This window comes from Sus scrofa, chromosome 15 (assembly GCF_000003025.6).
Source record: "Sus scrofa isolate TJ Tabasco breed Duroc chromosome 15, Sscrofa11.1, whole genome shotgun sequence".
In the NCBI taxonomy this organism is placed as follows: domain Eukaryota; kingdom Metazoa; phylum Chordata; class Mammalia; order Artiodactyla; family Suidae; genus Sus; species Sus scrofa.
In genome coordinates this window covers 59672112-59688856 of record NC_010457.5, presented here as the reverse complement: position 1 = coordinate 59688856, position 16745 = coordinate 59672112, and the positions used below count along the sequence as shown (strand labels likewise).

At 49.0% G+C, this 16745-nt stretch overlaps 1 protein-coding gene and 1 long non-coding RNA gene across 6 annotated transcripts in view; both read right to left on the bottom strand.

The window, feature by feature from the left end:
- The window catches only part of LIMS2 (LIM zinc finger domain containing 2), a 36873-nt gene extending 20524 nt beyond the window's left edge, over positions 1 to 16349 (bottom strand). The window contains exon 1 of one of the 5 annotated variants that reach the window (XM_021076158.1): positions 15907 to 16349. Coding sequence is in view for 3 of the 5 variants with exons in the window: in XM_003133402.5 (XP_003133450.3) it covers positions 2582 to 2667 (86 nt within the window). In the remaining 2 variants the exon portion in view is untranslated. Of the gene's footprint in view, positions 1 to 2581; positions 3954 to 15906 lie in introns of those variants that run through there. The other 4 variants (XM_021076156.1, XM_021076155.1, XM_021076157.1 and 1 more) reach the window with 4 other exon arrangements.
- Positions 11 to 2572, bottom strand: LOC110257167. The gene is made up of 2 exons (XR_002339413.1): positions 2335 to 2572; positions 11 to 1204 (listed from the first exon to the last, which is right to left on the bottom strand). It is a non-coding gene; the product is annotated as an uncharacterized LOC110257167 (long non-coding RNA).

The window sequence follows — 16745 nt, the reverse complement described above, 5'->3', positions numbered from 1 at the left end:
CTGCACCCCATGCCCCCTGCTTGGGAACACAGACAACACTCCAACCCACTGGCCAGAGACAGAGAGATAGACAGACATGCCCACGTGTCAGACAACTGAACCTCAGCTCTGTCAGAGAAAATGCCAGCTGTCCCCCTGTACAAGGAGGCCGCTCAGGGCTCAACCCCATGTACTAAAATCCTGACAGCCCTAGCTACCAGCTGTGCACCTGGAAAAAGGTACCAGATGCTCTGTGCCTCCTTTCCTCATCTGCGAAGAGGAAGCAGCAGGACCGGCTGTGGAGCTAGAGTGAAGAACTCACTGCCTATGGCAAATGGCATGCAGAGCCTAGGGCCAGGCAGGCCAAGTGCTGGATAAAGAGGGCTGTTGTTTCCTTGACTCAGGGAGCCTCCCGCCCCAGCCCAGCAGCACTGCTCCCTGCGAGAGGACAAAGGAGGGAGGCATGCATTCCTGGTCTTCCTCCTTCGTACATTCTGGCCAAGAGAGGGGAGCACAGTCTGCCCAGATACCCGCAAGGAGACATCACCAACCCACCCTGGCAGGACAGCACACAAGCACTGCCCAGGACGTGGCCACTGCCTGGGTAGTGGGGAGGGGAAGCACATCTGTGTTCCCGGGCAGGGGGCATGGGGACACCACCACAGAAATGTCATCAAGGTGCTACTATTTGACAAGCTGGGCAGCCTTGTGTGTGGTAGGTGTGTGGTAGGTGGGTGGTCACCCCCAGCCCACCTTGACACCCTTCTGCAACCCTCCTAAGCACCCCAAAACAGTCTCATTTTTTGTTTGTTTGTTTGTCTTTTGTCTTTTTAGGGCCACACCAGCAGCATATGGAGATTCCCAGGCTAGGGGTCTAATCAGAGCTGTAGCTGCTGGCCTACACCACAGCTCACGGCAATGCCAGATCCTTAACCCACTGGGCGAGGTCAGGGATTGAACCTGAGTCCTCATGGATGCTAGTCAGGTTCGTTAACCACTGAGCTACGACGGGAACTCCAACAGTCTCAGTCTTGAGAGTGGCCAACACAATCCAGTTTGCTGTAAGACCTCACTAAGCTGTGGTGGGACAGGGAGGGGAGTCCTCTCTGCGCCAGGTCCTTGAAAGGGGAGGTTCCAGATAAGGAAATTGAAGTGCAGAGAAGGTCAGGAATCTGCTGAGGTCACACACGGACCACACCCATGCTCTCTCTGGTCCCCTCAGCTCCTGGAGGCATCAGACAGACATTACCATTCAAGACCATCTGTTTTTTCAACAACCCCAGACCATCCCCCACTCCCACCCACCTGAGCCTATAAAGACAGTATGGGGGTCAGGCAACAGGCAGGGGCCAGTCACAAGGGCCTTTCCACACTGGAGGGTGAGTCAGAGTCGCTGGGGCCAGGCGACCCTGCACAGCACTCAGTCACAAGAAAAATCAAGTGAAGGTTAGCACACAAGCATAGGTGTGTGTGTGCAAGCAAGGGACCACCCCGGGGGCCTGATCCTCACTACCCCCCTTGCACCTGGGCTGCGTTCTTGCGCTGCATCCACACTGTGAAACCACCCTCCAGCATGGCCTCCGGCCCATCAGTGCCCTGGCCACCCACTCCCTGGACCATGGCTCACTCCACAGACATCCAGGGTGGTCCAGAGGCCAGCAGGTGAGGGTTCTTGTTCACCCAGGTAAGTTACAGGCCTCCTGAGCTCCAGGCTTCCCACCAGCACAGTGGGCTGGTCCAGTCCCCCCTCCTGGTCTGGCCCCTGGTGAGGGCCTGAGATGCCAGTGCAGGAGCAAACCCGGGTGCCACAGGCATCCCACAGGTGCCCCTCTGCAGCCTCTGCTCCCTGTCCCCCACCTGACAGCCTCCCTCCTGCTGCATCCTTATTCCCAGACCTCATGCCCCTCAGGAAGTCTGGCCTGACCATGGGCCCACCTTGAGGGCACAGCAAGCTGCAATCTTACCTCTGGAGCATTAGCCCCTGGACTTGCTCTCCTCCCCCCATCTTCCAGGTCCCCTACCTCAGTGACCGCTGTTCTGTCTCCTCCCTGAATCCCTATCCCCTTCCTGAATCCCTATCCCTTTCTTCCGACCTCTGCAAGCCCACAGCCCTCACTGCTCTCTCTCCCTAACTTTCCGGCGGAAATTTCCACCTGAAGGCTACAAATTCAACAGGTCCAGGAGCCCTTTCCCCAGCTCCCACCCCACTCTGGGATCCCACCATACACATGCCCCCTCAGACCCTCCCCAGCCCAGATTAATTCATCCTCCATCCTCAGAGATGCCCTGAGGTCCATCCTGAACCCCAGAGGCTCCCCTTCCCAGTCCCAAAGGAAACTTCCACCATTTGCCTACACTGGCAGTTCTCCATGGGATAAAGACGACCCATCCTCAGCGCCTGGCAGGAGAGAGTGTCGGTCCCAGGACAGCAGAGCCGCGCCCTGCCCCCACCCCAGCCGCCAACCAGGCGCTGTCTTCGCGCCCAGGGCAGCCGGGCCCGCCGCCGTCGGAAGGGCCAGGCAGGGTGTCCGAGGAAAGGCCTGCGGCGGCAGCTTTCCGGCCATTGTCCCTCCGCGCCCCCGCCCTGCCCCCCGCCACCTACCCGGGCGCAGCGGGCGGCGGGCTCGGCCGGTGCTGGCGCCGCCGGTACAGCCCCGACGCGGCGAGCGCACCCAGACGGGCGGCCATGGCGCGGGCCTCCCCCGGCTCGACGGGGCTTCGGACCTCAGCCTCGGAGGGCAAGTGCAGCAGGCGGCGGCCACCTACCGCCGGACACGGCGGGAGGGCGGGTGGGGGGCGCCTTGGCGCCCACCGCTCTGCACAGGAGCTCACGTTACGCACTGCGCTCTCCAAAGGGCAGCAGAGTCAACTCCAAATAGAAAGGATATTGTTCCTGCCGCGGGGGCAGCCAAATGAAAGCTGAGGCTGGCAGGGCTGGGTCCAGGCTGGGAAGGGCCGTGGGAAGATCCCAAACAGCACTGAGGTGAGCTCCACAGTGGCGGGATAGGACGCCTGGAGATCCTGGGTGCCAGGAGACTCGGAGGAAACCTGAGGCCTCCTGGACTGTCAGCTGAGGAAGGCAGTGTGGGATTGAGCCGGTTTAGGAATCCTGCAGTCAAGAAACTGATGAGGGATTCCCACACAGGCCCACTTTCTCCTTGTTCCCTCCCTGAGACCTGCAGCTGCAAAGGCCACCGAGGAGACCCAGTCCAGGTTAACCAGGTCCCTGGATCTGGCCAAAAAACAACCATCCACCCCAAAAGAGGTCCTCACTGTCAAAACCTAGTCAGCAGGTAGTCAGTCCTCCAGTTCACAGGGTTTGAAAGAAGGCTACCAGGAAGGCTATGTTTCCACCTATTTTTACCTAAAACGACTGGCAGAGTTACAGTGACCCAAGTGCAAACATCTCCTACCCAGGGGCAGAAGGGATTTCAGAGGGGGCCCATCAATGCTCAGATGCCAGGCCCACATGCTGAGGGACACACTTAATCCAATAAATCCAAACACGAGGCAGTAAGTACTCATTAACCACCTTCTGGGGCAACCCCCAAACCCAGCCAGATGCCTACAAGCATTGGGTTCAATATAGTCTGTTAGTACAGTTCAGTTCCAAAGGTGCTGAACACTGATCAATTCAACAAATATTTTCTTAATGGTGGCCCCAGGGGCGAAAGGCACAGAGAAGCTGAGCCTGGAGGAGCCAACAAGTAGAAGGATCACATCCTGCCTTCTGAAGTGGAAAGTTGAATGCTTCAGAAAGTAAGTGTAGAGATTTTTAGAGCAGTTTCCAGTCAATGCCCGAGAGCTTAGGCCCCTCTTACCAGCCTTCATTTAGCCCCGCCCATGTAAAAATCCTGAACTTTAGAACCCACAAACTTTCACCAAGAGCCACAGTTTCATTTAAAGAGGGAAAAGGAGCTTCCATTGTGGCTCAGTGGTAACAAACCCAACTAGTATCCATGAGGATGCAGGTTTGATCCCTGGCCTTGCTCAGTGGGTTAAGGATCTGGCACTGCCATGAGGTATGGTATAGGTTGCAGACTCAGCTCAGATCCCGAGTTGCTGTGGTGGCATTCACCAGCACCTACAGCTCCAATTAGATCCCTAGCCAGGGAACTTACATATGCTGCAATTGCAGCTCTAAAAAGTAAAAAAAAAAAAAAAAAAAAAAAAATGAGGGAACACTTTGGGGTTCCTATCATGGCGTGGTGGGTTAAAGGATCTGATTTTGCCTCAGCTGCCATGCAGGTTGCAGCTGTGGCTCAGATTCAATCCCAGACACTTCCAGATGCCACAGGTGCAACCATAAAATGAAAAAAATAGAAACTAAAAATAAAGAGGGAACATGTCCACAATGGCAGACAGACCTGGGAAGGAAGCTGTAGCCACAAGTGTTTGGCACATCACAATTTTAAATGAAGTCCAAGGTTACCGAGCACTAATCAATTCCATAAATATTTACCCTAAAAGGGGGCACCAGAGGCTAGAAATTGAGAGAGGCTTAGTGTCTGAGCCCGAATCTCAATTCTCTGCATAGCCTTGCCCTCCCATTATGCAGTCTGCCTTGCAAGGGTGGGGGTCTCAGTCACCCTGGGCTCCCCAGCAAGCATTCTGGCTCCAGAGAACGCAGCTGCAAAAACATAGTAAAAATGATGTCAGCAAAAATGGCAGAATAAGGACCTCTGAAAGTTTGTCCTTCCATTAAAGCAATGAAAAAGACAGCAAAAATTGTCAGAATCCGCTTTTTCCGAACTCTGTAAATTAGTCAAAGATTTTCAGTAACCCAAAGAGCAAGACAAACAGCTGAGAAGATGTGCAGATGACCAACAGGTACATGAAAAGATGCTCAGCATCACTAATCATCAGGGAAATGCAAGTCAAAACTTCAGTGAGATAACACCTCACACCTGTCAGAAAGGCTATCAAATAGATAAGGAATAACAAGCGTCAGTAAAGATGTGCACTGTTGGTGGGAATGCAAACTGGTGCAGCCATTATGGAAAACAGTACAGAGCTTCCTCAAAAAAATAAAAATAAGATTTCCCCACTGCCCTATCAGTTAAGGGTCTGGCATTGTCACTGCTGTGATGCATGTTTGCTCCCTGGACCAGGAACTTCTTCATGCTGTGGGTGCGGCCAAAAAAAAAAAAAAAAAAATCTAAAAATAGAAACACCAGGAGTTCTGTCGTGGCTCAGTGGTTAACGAACCAGACCAGTAACCATGAGTTTGATCCCTGGCCTCACTCAGTGGGTTAAGGATCTGGCATTGCCATGAGCTGTGGTGTAGGTGGCCGATGCGGCTCAGATCCCACATTGCTGTGGCTGTGGTGTAGATTGGAAGCTACAGCTCCAATTCGACCCCTAGCCTGGGAACCTCCATATGCTGTGGGTGTGCCCTAAAAAGACAAAAGACAAAAAAAAATTAGAACCACCAAGGGAGGGATAAGTCAGGGGGTTGGGATTGATATATACACACTACTATATATATAATAGATGAGTAACAAGGACCTACTGCATAGCACAGGGAAATTTACTCAAAACTGTGTAATAACCTATATTGGAAAAGTATCTAAAAAGGAATGGATATATGTATATGTATAACCGATTTGCTGTATGCCCAAAATTAACACATCTTTGCAAGTCAACTGTATTCCAATAAAATTAAAAAAAAAAAAAGAACTGCTATATATAACCCAGCAATTCCACTTCTGGGTGTTTATCTGAAAAAGACAAAAACATTCACTTGAAAAAATATACCTAGGTTCACTGCATATTATTTACAATAGCCAAGATACGGAAATAACCTAGGCATCCATCAATGGATAAAGAAGATGTGTTGTACATATGCAATGGAATATTATTGGAATAGTAACTATTAATGAAATATTATTAAAAAACTAAAGAAAGTATGAAAATGATATCTCACTAAATGGAGAGAATCAATAAAGAAATTAGAAAATGGGACCAAATAGAAATCCTACAGTTGAAAAGAAATACTAAAGATAGTCTTTTAGGATGAAATGACACTGGACAATAATTTGAATCCACATGAAGAAAATAAGAGCACTGGGAACTATGTCTAGTCACTTACGACGGAGTATGATAATATGAGAAAAAAGAATATATACATGTATGTGTAACTGCATCACCATGCTGTACAGTAGGAAAAAAAATGTATTGTGGAAATAAAAAAGAAAAAGAAAAAAAAATAAGAGCAGTACAGGTAAGTATAAGATAAATATAAAAGGCAGTATAACTGCATTTTTTGCTTATAAACCCTTTTTTGCCATCTGGTTCAAAGATGACTGCATAATGAAATAATTTAACCCAAAATAAGGCAATGGTGTAGGAATTAAGAAACAAAAAAAGACATAAGACATATAGAAAAAATAGCACGTAAGCCCTATCTTATTAGTAATTACATAGATCAAACTTTCCAATTAGAAGATTTTAAAACATTTTTAATGGATATGTTAAATGTGATCCAACTATATGCTTTCTACAAGAGATTCACTTTAGATTAAAAAACACAAAAAGCTGGCGTTCCCATCATGGCTCAGTGGAAATAAATGTGACTAGTATCCATGAGGATGCAGGTTTGATCCCTGGCCTCGCTCAGTGGGTTAAGGATCCGGCGTTACCATGAGCTGTAGTATAGGTCACAGACGCAAACTGGATCTGGGTTGCTTTGGCTGTGGTGGAGGCCGGCAGCTATAGCTCCAATTGGACCCCTAGCCTGGGAACTTCCATATGCCATGGGTGTGGCCCTAAAAAGCCAAAAGCAAAAACAAAATGCTCCCCCCCATACACACACACACACAAAAAGCTGGAAAGTAAAAGAATGGAAAAGATATACTATACAAACAGCAACCAGAAGAGAACTGGAGTGGCTATACTAATGTCAGACAAAAATAGACTTTAAGACAAAAATTGTTACAAGAGCAAAGGAGGATGTTTTATGATGGTAAAAGAAGAAATAACAAGTATAAATAAATCACCTAACAGAGGCCCAAAATATCTGAAGCAAAAATTGACAGAATTGAGAGAAAAATAGATAATTTAACAGTAACAGTTGGAGACATGAATATGCCACTTTCAAAAATAGATAAACCATTATAAAGAAGGTAAGCAAGGACACAGAAGACATGAATAACACTATAAACCAACTGGACCTTAAAGACATCCACAGAACACGCCACCCAACAACGGCAAAATATACATTCTTCTTACGTGCACATGGAACGCTTCTCCAGGACAAACTATATGTTAGGACATAAAACAAACCTCAATAAATTTAAAATAACTGAACTCATGGGAAGCATATTCTCAGACCACAGCAGAATAAAATTAAAATTAATCATAAAAGTAAATTTAGTAAAATCACAAATATGGGAAATTAAACAACAAACTCCTAAAAAGCCAATGAGTCAAAAGAAGAAAATACAAGGGAATTTAGGAAATACTTTGGAATGAATGAAATGAAAACACAACATACCAAAATTTACTGGATGAAGCTCAAGTGATACTCAATTTATTATTGTAAAAATCTACAGTCAAAAAGAAAATCTCGGAGTTCCTGTCGTGGTGCACCGGAAATGAATCCAACTAGGAACCGTGAGGTTTCGGGTTCCATCCCTGGCCTCGCTCAATGGGTTAAGGATGCAGCATTGCCATGAGCTGTGATGTAGGTCACAGATGCGGTTCTGATCTGGTGTTGCTGTGGTTGTGGTGTAGGCCGGCAGCCATAGCTCCAATTAGACCCATAGCCTGGGAACTTCCATATGCTGCAGGTGTGGCCCCGGAAAGGAAAGGAAAGGAAAGGGAAGGGAAGGAAAGGAAAGGAAAGGAAGAAAGAAAGAAAGAAACAAAGAAACAAAGAAAGAAAGAAAGAAAGAAAAGAAAGAAAAAAAGAAAGAAAGAGAGAGAGAAAGAGAGAAAGAAAGGAAGGAAGGAAGGAAGGAAAGAAGGAAAGAAGGAAGGAAAGAAGGAAAGAAGGAAGGAAAGAAGGCAGGCAGGCGAAAATTTCAAATCAATAAGTTAACCTTCCATTTTAAGAAACTAGAAACAGATGAGTAAACTAAATTCAAAGCAAGCAAAAGGAAGCAACAATAACAATTAGAGTAGAAATAAATGAGATAGAAATTAGAAAAAATTAGAAAAACCATGAGAGTTGGTTCTCTGATAACAAAATTAACAAATCTTTTATCTAGACTGACCAAGAAAAAAAAGAGAACACTCAAATGACTAAAATCAGGAATGAAAGAAGGGGCTGAGCTTAGAGAAGTTTAAATAATTACAAGGGAATACTATGAACAGTTGAATGCCAACATATTAAATAACTTAGTTGAAATGGATAAATTCCTAGAAAGACACAAATTACCAAAACTGACTCAAGAAGAAATAGAAAATCCAAATAGACCAGTAACACGTACACAGACTAGGTTAATAATCAAAAAACTCCCCACAAAGAGGACTCCCCAGGACTAGATCATTTTATTGGTGAATTTACCCTTATGATCAATATCCCTTATGAATACAGATGACCTCAACACAAAACTGAATCTAGAAGCCAATAAAAAGTACCATACAACAGGACCAAATAATATTTACACCAAGAATACAATATGGTTGGAGGAGTTCCCATCGTGGCTCAGCAGGTTAAGAACCCATCATAGGGTCCATGAGGACAGAAGTCTGATCCTTGGCCTCACTCAGTGGGTTAAGGTGCCCTCATTGCCACAAGCTACAGCTCAGGTCACAGATGAGGCTCGGATCCAGTGTTGCTATGGCTGTGGCATAGGCCTGCAGCTGTAGCTCCAATTCAACCTCTAGCCTGGGAAATTCCATAAAAGAAAAAAAAAATCTATATAATATATCATATCAATAGAATAAGGGGAAAAAAACTACATGATCACCTCAATGAATGGAAAAAAATCACTTGACAAAATGCAACACCCTTTCATAATTAGAAAAACTCAAAAATCTAGGAATAAAAAAAAAATCTAAGAATAGAAGGGAAGTTCTTCAATCTGACAAAAGCCCAGAGCTAACATCATACCTACTTGTAAAAAACTGAAAGTTTTCTCCCTAAGGTCAGGAACAAGACAAGATGTCTAACCTTCCCATTTCTCTTCAACATTGCACTGGAGGTTCTAGCAAAGACAACTAAGCAAGATTGGAATTAAAACTATCTTTAATTGTGCATCATATATGCTTATGCATAGAAAACCCTAAAGAACTCCACACACCAAAAAACCCTGTTACATCTAATAAATAAGTAAATGCAGGATAAAAGAACAACATATAAAAATCACTAGCAATAAGCAATCCGAATATAAAATTAACAAAACAATTCCATTTACAATAGCATCAAAAAGAAAAATACTGGGAGTTTCCATTGTGGCGCAGTGGTTAACGAATCCGACTAGGAACCATGAGGTTTCGGGTTCGATCCCTGCCCTTGCTCAGTGGGTTAACGATCCGGCATTGCCGTGAGCTGCGGTGTTGGTTGCAGACGCGGCTTGGATCCCGCGTTGCTGTGGCTCTGGCGTAGGCCGGTGGCTACAGCTCCGATTGAACCCCTAGCCTGGGAATCTCCATATGCCGCGGAAGCAGCCCAAGAAATAGCAAAAAAACAAACAAAAACAAAAAAAAAAAAACCTGACTCATGGAGTTCCTGCTGTGGCACAGCAGAAACGAATCTGACTAGGAACCATAAGGTTGCAGGATTGATCCCTGGCCTTGCTCAGTGGGTTAAGGATCTGGCATTGCCAGGTGGAGGCCTGCAGCTGTAGCTCCAATTCAGCCCCTAGCCTGGGAACCTCCATATGCCAAGAGTGCAGCTCTAAAAAGAGAAAAAAAAAAACCAAAACCTGACTCATACTGCATTGAAAACTGAAATATAAGAGTTAAAAACTATAAAACTCCTAGGGGAAAAAAAGGTGCAAATCTTTATGGATTAAGTAACATTTTCCTAGATGTGACACCAAAAACTCAAGCAATCAAAACTAAATAGGGAAATAGGGCTTCATCAAAATTTAAAATTTTGTGGAGTTCCTGCTGTGGTACAGTAGGTTGAAGATCCAGCAACACCCAGCAGCTGCGGCATAGGTTGAAGCTGTAACTTAGATTCAATCCCTGGCCCAAGAACTAAGATATGCTAAAGGTGCAGCCAAAAAAGGAAAAAAAAAAAATCAATCTTGTGCATTAAAGGATACTATTAAGAAAGTTAAAAGACAATCACAGGAGAAAATATTTGCAGATCATATATCTGGTAAGTGTCTAGTATCCAGAATATGTAAAGAACTCTGACCATCAAACAATAAAAGACAATCCGATTTTAAAATGGGCACATAATTTGACTAGATATTTCTCTAAAGAAGATATACCAGAAGCCAATAAATACAGGGAGTTATTGTGCTTGGTTGGTTAAAAGGTGTCTAACATCACAAGGAAATAAAAATCAAAACTTTATACCTACTAAAACAGATAATAATAAGTGTTAGTTAGGGAGTTCCCATTCTGACCCAGCAGAAATTAACCCAACTAGTAGGTTTGATCCCTGGCCTTGCTCAGTGGGTTAAGGATCTGGCATTGCTGTGACTGTGCTGTAGGCCAGCAGCTGCAGCTGATTCTACTCCTAGCCTGGGAACTTCCATATGCCATAGGTATGGCCCTAAAAAGCAAAAAAACATAAAAATAAAAATAAAAAATAAGTGTTAGGATGTGAAGAAATTGGGACCCTCATACATTCCTTGTGGGAATGTAAAAATCATGCAGTTACTTGGAAAACAGCTTGGCAATTCCTCAAAAAGTTTAACATAGAGTTAACATATGATTCCACTCCTGGGTATATGCTCCAAAGTAGAAAATATATATAGAAATGTTATTACTCAATAGCATTACTAATAAGAGCCAAAAGTGGAAATAATTCAAATATCCACCACAGATGAACATATAGACAAACTGCGGTATATCCATACAATGGAATATTATTTGGCAAAAAAAAAGGGAACAAAGTACTGATTCATGCAACATAAGCAAATTTTGAAAACATTTTGCAAATGAAAGAAGCCAGGCAAAGAAAAAAAAAAGGGCATATAATGTATGATTTCATTTATACAAAACAGGTAAATTTGTAAAGACAGAAAGCAGATGAGTGGTTGCCAGCAGATGGGGAATGGGGGAAACTGGCTACAAATGGGTTTCTTTTGGGAGTGATGAAAATGTTCTAGACTTAGTGGTGATGGTTGCACATCCTGGTGAATTTACTAAAACATCCACTAAACTGGACACACTAAAATAGTGAATTCTATGGCATGTGAGTCATATCTCAAAATTTTAAGATAACACACATGCAGTGAAGAATGCAAATATGGAGCTTACTAGAGGCAGTGACAAAGGCCAGGGTACCAGCAAATCGTTGCCTCTCTGGTTGAGCAGTGAGTGCCATCCCCAAGGCAGCCAGGACACCACCACAAACAGCCTCCACCAGAGCCAGCCTGCCCTGCTGGACTGCACCTCCCTGGGGGGCTGAAGACGACTTGCCCACATGCTCTGTATGCCTCAGATGAATGGTAGATTTAAACCTTCCTACCCCAGAGGAAATTTGATTTTGAGTGGTTTTATTTTCTTAGTGCGGATTTATTTTCTTTTATTTTTTTAGGGCCATGACTGCAGCATATGGAAGTTTCCAAGCTAGGGGTCAAATCGAAGCTGCAGCTGCCAGCCTACACCACAGCCATAGCAACATGGGATCCAAGCGGCATTGGGGACCTACAACATAGCTCACGGCAACACTGTATCCTTAACCCACTGAGTGAGGCCAGGAATCAAACCCACATCCTTATGGACACTATGTCGAATTCTTAACCCACTGAGTCACAGCAGGAATTCCAATACATGTTTGGTTGTACATGCACACACATCAGATGTCTCATATTAGTGAGCGACAGTCATCTCATGCGAGTAGCTCATTCAGACAGTCATCCTATTGGGTCATCTCAAGGAAATAATTCATCACCTGAAATTCAGAAGATCTGAATAAACAGAACAAGGATGACTTTTCAGGTGCCTCCCTCAGCCCCTGCCCACCGTCCCCCCAGAAATGCAGTTCTAAGGAAGGTTTAAGTGTGAATCTTGGGGGGAGGGTGGCAGCAGGTAGGAGCAGAGAAAAGAAGCTTGGCTGGAGGAGCAGGGGAGAGGCTATGCATGGGAAGCCAGGTCCCTCTCCACGGTGGTGTGCCTGGGCCACCCTGTACCAGCTCACAGGTGGTCAATTTTCAGGAATTTCATGAACCGGTTAACATTACGTTGATAGCCAGAAGTGAGCCAAGGTGGAGGTGTTTTAGCCTAGCACTGGGCACATGCTGCAAATCAGGCCCCATCGCACTCCCCAAGCAGCCAGAGAAAGGAGTCTGTACCAGAGACAGAGGAAAGGAAGCAGGGCATGGGCAGGGTCCACCCTGGCCCAGTCTGGGGCTCAAGGCTCAGCTGCACATCACTCTGTCCCGGGCTTCACACTGCTTAAACCCCTGACTCCATCCCAGCCCCATGGGCCGTCCTGAGGGCTCTGGCTGCCACCAGAACTGCACCTTGGCAGGCTCCTCTGCTGAGGGGGCCACCGGGCATGTTCCTAAGGAGGGTGGGGAACAGCTGGGAGCACCATTGGGGAGGGGGCTTTGGTATGAGGACAGGGATCCAGCAGCCTCACTCTGCACTGGACTCAGCCTGGGGCCCAGCTGTGGTCTGGCACAAGCAGCCTCTGTGGATGACAGCCACGTGGTGGGTGGGACTCCCCTCCAGCAGGCCAAGCCACTGTGAGCGCCAGGTCCCAGGCTCCCTCTGGAGGAATGCCTGGGCAGGGGGACATACCACACCCAGGTTTGAACATTCTCTTAAAGAACAGACAGTGATGCCAAAGATCCCTTCAGCTGGGATGCAGATCTTTTAAGATTTAGTCCCTGGCTGCAGCCAGGGCTGCGTGTCTTCCCACACCTACTCCCAAAGCAACCATGCCCACAGCCCAGGCCTCATTTATTCTTCCTCCCTAGCTCAGCCCTCTCCTGGACCACAGACGCTCATGTCCAGTCTCAGGGTTTCTCCCTGGACTTATCACAGTTCTTGGAATGCTTCATGCCCCAAACCAGCTCTATGTCCATGCCCACACCTGCCGCCACAAAGGGGCCATCCTCCTGGACCTGCCCTGGGTCAAGTCCTATCCACACCACCTCCCAGGTCCCCTGAGTCTGTCTCCTCTGCTCTAACCCCTTGTTCTTGCCTCCTGTCCAGTCTCCTTCTCCATCTCTTCTTTGGCAGCCCTTCTTCTACAGGAATACAACTAAAATGCCTGGCTGTGGGAGTTCCTGTGGTGGCTCAGTGGGTTATTAAACTGACCAGTATCCATGAGGATGCAGGTTCAATCCCTGGCCTCATTCAGTGGGTTAAGGATCTGGCATTGCCATAAGCTGTGGTATAGGTTGCGGATGCGGCTTGGATCTGGCATTGCTGTGTGTGGCATAGGCCTAAAGCTGAAGATCTTATTCAACCCCTAGCCTGGGAACCTCCATATGCCACAGGTGCAGCCCTTAAAAAAAGCAAACAAACAAACAAAAAAACAAACTGCCCAGCCGAGCATATTACTCCAGGTCACTTCAGTGGCTCCACACTGCCTTCTTCTGGGTCTCGGCTGCTCCAGTGAAGGACTGGGACTTTGCACTGGTGTCAGGGAGAGCTTGAGAAGGTGCATGACATGTACAACAGGAGGGTAACTTCTGAAGATCAGCCTGGTTCTGGGCAACAAGGGATGGTATGGGGAGAACCAGCATCCAGGTGGGAGAACTGCCCTGGCATCTCTCAGAAGCAATGGGCATGCAGAGGGTATGGTAGCAGGAAACAGAATGAAAATGCACTCCCTCAGGTTCTGGGAGAGGAAAAATCTCAGCTATCCCAAAGGTTGGGTCGGATGGCCATACTTCTGCCAGCCTGGCCCCAGGGCGTGTGGGTGGAGGGGAGGCCAGCCAGCTCTGGCATCAATGTGGCATGTGGAGAACAACAAAGGAGGGTGGAAACCTGTGTTCACAGACCACTCACAGCTTGTGAAAAACAAACGAGCAGGAAAATACACCACAAGAAAAGAAAGCCACCAAAATGTTCCCAAGGGCATTTCTGAAGAGTGGAACTGTGAGGGTTTTCTTTCTTTCTTTTAATGTTTGTTATCTTTTTTTGTGTTAGGTTTTCCCTAACTAAGATGCACAGGTTTTTTTCTTTTTACAGTCCCACCCACAGCACATGGAAGTCCCCAGACCAAGGACTGAATCCAAGCCACAGCTGTGACTCAAGCCACAGCTTTAGCCTCTCCAGATCCTTTAATCCACTGCCCTGGGGCGGGGGATGGAACCCACACCTTGGCAGCAAACCGCTGTGCCCTGGCAGGTGCCCCTCTAAGATGAGCAGTTTGACAAGGAAAACCCCGACTCAGTGTTTTCCAAGCTCACTCTGTCCCCTGGGTCATTTGATGACCAGCATCTTTCAGGCTCAAGGTGCCCGCTAGAGCTGGCAGCGGCCAGGGCAAGCTGGCCCCTGTTCCCACTGCCCACCTGCCTTCCCAGCTTCTCCTGCTTGGCTGTCATCTGCCTGACCTGATGGCCTTCCTCACCTAGGAAGACCCTCGGGACTCAGGGTTGAGAGGATTTATGCAGAGGGAACAGAAATGCATGGGGTTTCTGCCTTCTCTCCCTGACCCAAGTTGGCATCCTGTGGCTCTGCCTTACTATGATCTGTGCCACGCATCCCACCGCAACACCCATCCATCACTGCTCCTGATTCTGCCCTTATTTTCCTTGAAAGCTCTGAGGATGTAAAGCAAGGCAGCCGGCCCTTCGAGAGACCGGGAGGGTGTGAGCACCCCAGGAGAGGTGAGCATGGGAAGCTGGCTTTGTCCGCAGACTTGGGGCGGGAAGAGAGGTCTGAGGAAAAGCACAGGACTCTCCAGGTGACAGGATCAGTGCTGGTTCCTGGGGCTGCCCTAAGACAGTGTGCCCCTGCAGGCTGGGTGACCACCCTGCACAACACCTGGGTTTGGGGCCACTACTCTGCCCTCAAATTCCTGGGCACTGACAGACTCTCCAAGCCCCTTTCCCTAACAAAGCTGCAGAGTCCCCTCCACCTGCCAGACCCAAGTCAAGGGGTCAAGAAGACCTGTGTCCTCCTCCCAGGCTTGGCTGGAAGGCGGTGGCAGGGCCTCACAGACCAGCCCCTCCTACCTCGCCAGGAGCCATGCACTTGTACTGGCCAGTACCAGAAAGGGCTGCAGAGGTCAACACTGGGCGGCCACTGGTGGACATGTGACTGGCCTGTTGAGTCACTCGGCCTCTGTGGTCTCTGTTACCTCGTCTGTGAAATGGCCACAAGGTGTATGAGGAGGGTCCCTGGCCCACCCCTGTACAGCTTGTGTTTGGGGACGCTTCTGGCCAGGCCCCCCACAAAGACCTTTTACTATTTTTACCGTTTTTGCCATTCCAGGTTTACAGAGGAGGAAACACAAGGCTCCGGAGGCGAGGCCTCACCAGGCTCCCACGGCTGGGGGAGGGGAATCTGGGAGAAGCCCGCAGCCTAGTTTTTGACGCCTTGCTCTTTAGCTGGCTGTGACCTTGACCAGGTCTCCAGCCCCTCTGGGCGCCCGCTCTCCGTGGGCAGGAGGTAACGGCCCCAACGTTCACCACCGAAGGTGCAGGGAACAGGACATACCCTCCACCTGCCGCTACCCGGGCAGCTGGAGCTAGGGACCCGCCGGCGCGAGGTAGGGGTGGAGGGGCTGGAGCACCAGGCCAGGCGGGCGGGGGTCCAGTCGCGCAGCCCCGCCCAGCCAGGCGCCCACTCCCAGGTCCGCGGCGCCCTCCGCCCAGGGGCGCAGGCGGGGGCAGTTACCTTCCCGTCATGGTGGCTGCGCGCGCTGAACCGGGGCCGCGTCGGGACCCCCTGAGCCGCCGCCGCCGCCGCCGCCGCCGCCGAAAGCCGAGCGCCCGCCAGCAGGTCCGCGCACAGAGAGAGGAGACGCCCAAAAAAGGCCGGGAGCCGCTCAGCCGGCCGCGCAGCCCAGCCCAGCCCGCGGAGCGGGAGGTGGGGGCCGGGACTGGAGGGCGGAGTGGGCCCGCCCCTCCCGCTAGATGGGGGTGGGGAAAGGGGTAGGGGCGGCAAAGGCGATGGGAGCCGAGGGCTGGAAGGCAGGGATGGGGGCCACGCCACCCGCGCAGCCTTGTCTCTAGGGACACCCGAGCGCGGCCTGCAGCGGGCGTGGGTCACGTCCTCCCGGCTCCTTTGCTCGCCACCTCCCGGATTCCGGGCATAGCTTTCCTTTAAAAGGGAGTGAAGTTATATTAAATGCGAACTAGCCCCCTATCCCCGCCGGCGCGCTCCGCCCGGCGCTCCCCCTGAGCTATCACGGGCGCGCTGGAACACGTGTGTGCCGGGGCTAAGGGAACGCGGGAGAGAGCGACGATGCTGAGACCACCTCGCCGCTGGCCCAGAACCAGGAGGTCACCGCGCTCCCCTCAGATAGACATTCCTGGGTACCGACTCCATCCCGGGGCACTGGGGAGTCCAGGTCCACGCAGTACCCCTTCCCCGAGAGGTCAAGGTCGAGGGGCAACCCTCTGAATCATGAGCCTGATTCTGCATACTGAGATGCCAGGCCAGTGCCCTCCTCAGGTGATAACTATTTCATCCAAATCTGTGAGCAGTCCCCTAACTTAGCAAAAGGTACTTTA